Below are 6000 nucleotides of genomic sequence, written 5' to 3' on the forward strand. Positions count from 1 at the left end.
AGCCTCACTCCAACTCCCTCCCAGTGCCCACCAGTACTTCCAGAACCTCATCCCACCCTCCCCAACATCCTTCCAACCCCTTCCCAGCCCTCCCACACCCCCAAGCCCCTCTCCCACTATAAACCAGCCTCTCTCCACCTCCCTCCCAGTTCCCCCCAGCACAGCCCAATCCCCCTGCCAGCCCCCCCAGTGCCTCCCCCGCTCCCCCCGGCGCTGCGGGCTCTGGCCGTACCCCAGTGCCGCCTCAGGGGCTGCTCCAGGCTGACGTGCTCCACCTGGCAGCTGTAGGTGACCCCGCGCCGGGGGGGCGTTTCCAGTAGCACCAGCAGCTGGTAAGTCCAGTCCCCGTTGGGGAGCAGGTCGGTGGTCACCACTTGCTCCGAGAGCTCCTGCTGGCCCTGGAACCACCTCAGCTGCACCTGCGCAGGGTAGAAATCCATCACGGAGCACAGCAGGCGGCCGAGCTCGGGCTGGGAGCTCGAGAGCACCAGTGAGATGGACACAATGGGCAGAGGACTTGGGGATTCCCCCAGTGCCGGCCAAGCCGCAGGTAATTGCTCCAGGGATCGAGTGCTGGGGGACAGGGAACCACCCTTCTTGCATCCCAACCCCACGTTTTCCTCCCCTGTCCTCCCCTTTCCCACCATTCCCCCAACCCACAGACCCCTCGAAACTCAATTTGGGTGTCCCATCTCCCTCCTGCTCTCTTTCAGGGTCTGAGCTCCCTCTTTTGCCCTGCTCTTCTGCTCCTTCTCCATCGTCCCCCAATGCCCAACCCTCCTGCCCCGTGCTTGGTTTTGGGAATTCCCAGCCCTCCCTGCTCAGTCTGGGTGTCCCAACCCTGCTTTCACTCAACTTGGGCAGCTCCTGGCAGCTTTGTTCTGGGAGCAATCCCTGAGTTTGGGGATTTTTGGGATGCAGTTTTGGAGGGGGACAGCTCTGTCTGCCTTTCCCCTCCCTGCTGTGGCCTCTCAGCTGCCCCTGACACCCTGGGGTGCTGGGATTTCCTTCCTGGGGACAAGGACGTTCATTCCCTTCCAGGAGTTCAATGCCCGCCTGGGGGTCCATCCAGCTCAGGGAGTCCTTGATCAGCTGCCCCTGAGCCTCTGCCAGGTCTCCCAGTACAGCCAGAGCTGCTCAGCTTGGGGTTCCCAAAGCCCTCAGTGACCCCCAAGTCCCTGCCAGGAACCCTCAGCTCCCTCAAACATCCTCCACATCCCCTGGAAGTTTCCCCCATGGCACCTCCATGGCCCTGTCCCCACATGTCACTGGCCAGGTCCCACCATGTCCACACCCACGGCTGTGTCCCCAGCCTGTTCCCACTCATGGCATTGACCCGCACAATGTCTCCATCCATGCCTGTGGCCCCCAATGACCCAAGGAATGGCCATGAGCCTCTGCAGGCTGAGCACCCGCAACTCTCTCAGCCTTTCCTCAGAGCAGAGGGACTGCAGCCCTTGCAGCATCTCCATGGCCTCCTCTGCACTCCCTCCAACAGCCCCAACAGCTCCTTGCTGTGCTCAGGAGCCCAGAGCTGGGAGCAGGGATGAGCCCTGCAGGGGCTGCAGCTTCTTGGGCAACAGCAGGCAATTTGGTGTTCTCCCTCAAGAGGAAGTCAATACCCGCTGGGGCTGAGGGATAAAATCAAGGCAATCAAGCCTGTGCTGGGCAGAGTTGTGCTGCCAGCAGCAGCTCCCTGTGGAGTCTGCAGGGATCCGTCAGGAGCAGATGCCAGGTGTCCCCTTGCCCTGGAGCCCATCCCATGGGTGCATTGGGATTTGCCTCTACAAGTACCAAGTGTGTCCAGAGACACCGCAGGGACAGTGGCACCTGTGTCAGTGGAAGCTCCCCATGCACAGGGACCCCCAGCCCTGGGGTGGCCGTGCCACCAGCCCCAGACACCTCCAGCCCCAGGAACCTGGAGCGACCCCAAACCCCAAGGCTGCATGTGGTGCTGTGCCCAAAGGAATTGCACAGAAAGCTGAGCTGTGGAAAATGAATGACAATTTATTTACAGAAGAGCAGCAACAACAACGAGCTGCAGAAAATATTTACAATAGAAGAATCTTGATAACAACAACAATCTATAGAACGTATTTACAGTAGAACGTTCTATCTAAAAACTGGAAACTAAACAACATCTTTACAAAAGATAACAACTGGAACAACAACTGGAACATATGTACAGGTTGGCGCGCCATCATCTCCATCAGTCCTGGAAGGAAGCAGCAGGGTCACTCCAGCCCGGCCCTGAGGGCTGTTCCCTGTGCCCCCAGGCTGGCACACACTGGCCCAGGGCCACTCTGCTGCCAGCACTGAGCCTGGCTGGGTCTGGGAGCCGTGCCTCAGGCACTGGCACGGGGCTGGTGTGGCCCAAAGCAATCGCAGGGCAGGCCGGGGGTGGTGCTTGTGCAAACACCTACAAAGTCACCCCCTTTTGTCTGCCCACAGAGCTCCTGAGCCGCCGCCGGCCGCAGCCTCTTTGTGCCAGCGCTTATTTTGGGGAGGTCGTGCGTCCCCCCAGCCCTGCTGTCACTCTGACCCCCCCCCGGCTGCTCCCAGTGCTCCCAATAAAGCTTCCCAGTTGGCTCCGGTCGCGTTTCTTGGGGGGCACTGGGGAGGGACTTGGGGAGACCCCGCGGTGGGGCTGTGACTGGGGGGCAGACCTGACCCTGGGATGGATCGGGAATGGGGACCCCCGTGTGTCCCCAAGTGTCACCCCGCTCTGGGGGCCTCGGGAGGCAGCTGAACCCCGACACGGCACACAGCGAACCCCAAAAAAGGCGCTGAGACCCCCTGAGCCCCCCAGAACCTCCAAACCCCATAGAAAAACAGCCCCGAAAAATAGCCCCGCGAAAATGAGCCAATGGGAGAAGGCGCTGAGCGATTCTGATCCAATCCGAGCTCGCGGCGCTGATGACTCTCCAGTTCCCAGGCAGACCCGCAGCGCCCAGCGCTCCCCACCCCAACCCCACCTGCGCCCCCCCCTCGCCCCCAGCGCTTCCCGCCAGCCCAATTTGGGGAGGGGGCGCGTGGGGGGCGCCCAGGCCTGGCCCGGAGCCCAGCGCTGCCCCAGCCCGACCTGCCCCGGCTCCATCCCGGCTCCTCCCGCGGGATGCGACGGCGTGGGGAAAAGGGGGAAAAGGGTGGGCGCTGGGCTTGGGGGGAGGAGGAGAAGGGATGTAGGAGGAGGAGGAGGGATGAGGAAGGAGCGGGAGAAAGGTCGGAGATCCGAGGAGGACGAGGCGGGAGGAGGAAGGAGGAGGAGCCGCGGGAGGAGGAAGGGGGAGAGAGGAAGAGGAGGAGCAGGAAGAGGTTGGAGATAGGAAGAGGAGGAGCAGCAGAAGCAGCGCGGAGCTCTTTGTCTACCGCGGCCCCGGGAGCATCGGCGCCCCGCATGGCGCAGGTGAGGGGGAGGAGAAAGTCGCCCCAAATGTCTCGGGGGTCCCCGAGCGGCGTTTTTTCTGGGCGGGTGTTTGGAGCTCGCAGCTTCCGGGATTGAGCCCCAAATCTCGTGAAGGGTCGCTGGGAGGGTTTGATTGTGCGGGGGAAATGTTTGGATGTGGCGGAAGGCCAAAGCTGAGGCGCCAATGGGGCTTTGGGGGATATTTTGGGGGCTGCAGGTGGGCATGGCCCGGTGTCGGGGTGGGAGGGGGACATGGGGCATGGGGTCCGGCAGGGAGAGCGGTGGAGGGGAAGGGCGGGAGCCCCGGAGTGGGGTGAGCGGAGAGGGGCGATGGCGGAGCTGGGGGAGCCCCGGCAGGCTGGAGAGGGGGGAGCGTGGATAAGGGGGAAGCCTGGGATCCCTGGAAGCGCGGAGCAGAGAATGAGGGGAGAAGGGACCCCTGGGACCCCCAAAGCCCCCGGATCATCCCTAAGCAGGACCCTGGAAAACAGGGAAGCCCAGGAGCCACGGGAGCCCCATGAGTGCATGGAAGGGAGACCCTGAGGAGGCCAAAGTGAAAAGAGCAGAGAGGGGAAAATTGTGGGAGGGTTTTGATGTAAATGGTGGTGGTTTGAGGTTTTTATGGACACAAGACACCCGGAGACTTGCAGATCTGGAGCTGGGCAGGAGGAAGCCCCAGGGCAAGGCGCTGAGCCCTTGTTTTTCCCCCAAAGCAGGATTTGTGATTGCCAAGGCGTGGCCGGATGGAGGAGGAGGAAAAGGCCCGGAGATGCAGCTGGAGCTCGGAGCTGAGGGGGAAGCCCCACAAGTGTGGGGAATGTGGGAAAAGCTTCTGGCGGAGATCTCACCTGATTGTGCACCAGAGGATCCACACAGGGGAAAAGCCCTACGAGTGTGGCAAGTGTGGGAAGAGCTTCAGGTGGAGATGCGAGCAGATCCAGCACCAGAGGATCCACACTGGGGAAAAGCCCTTTGAATGTGGGGAATGTAGGAAGAGCTTTAGATTGAAAATGGAGCTCATCGTGCACCAGCGGATCCACACCAGGGAGAAGCCCTATGAGTGTGGGAAGTGTGGGAAGAGCTTCAGCCGGATGTCCACCCTGATGCGGCACCAGGTGATCCACACTGGGGAAAAGCCCTATGATTGCGTGGAATGTGGGAAGAGCTTCAGCCTGAGCTCCGCCCTGATCCGGCACAAGAAGATCCACACTGGGGAGAGGCCCTATGAGTGTCCCGAGTGTGGGAAGAGGTTTCAGACCAGCTCCCATCTCCTTGTCCATGAGCGCATTCACACCCAGGAGAGGCCCTTCCGCTGCCCTGACTGCGGGAAGGGCTTCAAGCAAAACTCCACCCTCATCAGGCACCGGCGCATCCACACTGGGGAAAAGCCCTATGGGTGTCCTGAGTGTGGGAAGAGCTTCTCAGACATGTCTAACTTGACTCGGCACCAACGGAAGCACCAGTGATGGAAGCCCTGCGAGTGTCCTGAGTGCAGGAAGAGCTTCATTGCTCCTCCAACTCCATCCCCTGTTTTAAGATCTACAATGGATGATCCCAGCTGTGACCCCAGCTGTGCAGAGCCCTGGTGATCCGTGCTGCTGCTGATCCGTGTGGCAAAGACTCCTGGCTGGTGGCTCCACACCCTCCTGGCTCCCTGTGGGCACCTGGATGAAGGCAGGGCCAAGAATGTCCATCAGAATTCCTGGGGACATCAGAAATTCCCTGGGGAGAGCGGATTTGTTTACTTTCCACCCCAGAAAATCTCACGTTTTGTGTTCAGTTATATCATCTCTTGGCATGAGGCAACACTGGATGGCCTTGGAGGTGTTTTGGAACCTGAGTGATTCCATGATTCTGATTGTCTCTCACCCAGTGGCATCTTTCACAGCCAAATGGATCTGGATTGGGGCAAAGAGCAAGATTTTGGGGTGGAAACCTCCAAAAAATGTTCTTCCCTCCCACCCAACTGTGTTGATCCTCAGCGGGCACAGATATGTAAATCCTTTTCTTGTGGGCTTGGTTTTGTTTTCATTTTAATCCTTCAAAACATCTGAATTTGGGGTAAAAATGAAGATATTGAGGTGTGACATGGGTGGGACATTGGGGTCACGCCTGTTATGATCCAAACATTAAGGTTCTTTGGAAATACCTCTGCCCAAATTAAGGTGTAAACGAGACCATATGCCAGTCAGTAGTACAGGTTTTATTTGACGGTAAATATGAGAGAAAGAGGGATGAAAAGAGAGGAAAAGAGAAGTAGGAAAAGAGGTGAGGGGGACAGAAAGAGGGAGAAAGAAAATATCACCATCCGTGGATCCCAACGATGTCACATTGATCTTCTCCAGCTGCTCTTCTCAGTGGTGGTTTTCCCCACAAAAGCACAGAGTGCCAGGGGTTAATATACACTCAGGCCAGGGGCAATGTCCAGCATGTCCCCCAGGGCAGGGGACAGTCTCTAGCAGCAGACTCTGCTTGCATCACCTGCACTCCTGTGGTGCAAGGCCTGGCATTTGGGGGTCTGTGATGGATTGTGACTCCCCTCAGCTGCCTCTCACGTGAAAGTCCTGTGGATGTGGCCGGTGGGGTTGGGGATT

The 6000-nt window shown here is 59.3% G+C and overlaps 1 protein-coding gene and 1 pseudogene across 2 annotated transcripts in view; one reads left to right on the forward strand and one right to left on the reverse strand.

Annotated features, from left to right (window-relative positions):
* Nucleotides 1–6000, reverse strand: part of LOC146421354 (uncharacterized) — a 155690-nt pseudogene that overhangs the window by 3815 nt on the left and 145875 nt on the right. The gene's annotated exons all lie outside the window — the stretch shown is intronic.
* The window catches only part of LOC146421355 (uncharacterized), a 121611-nt gene continuing 118942 nt past the window's right edge, over nucleotides 3332–6000 (forward strand). The window contains exon 1 of the mRNA XM_085047492.1: nucleotides 3332–3406. Coding sequence (XP_084903618.1) covers nucleotides 3398–3406 — 9 coding nt within the window. The 5' untranslated portion in view covers nucleotides 3332–3397. The remainder of the gene's footprint in view (nucleotides 3407–6000) is intronic.

This window comes from Lichenostomus cassidix, unplaced genomic scaffold (assembly GCF_008360975.1).
Source record: "Lichenostomus cassidix isolate B80296 unplaced genomic scaffold, HeHo_3.0 HiC_scaffold_33, whole genome shotgun sequence".
NCBI lineage: Eukaryota > Metazoa > Chordata > Aves > Passeriformes > Meliphagidae > Lichenostomus > Lichenostomus cassidix.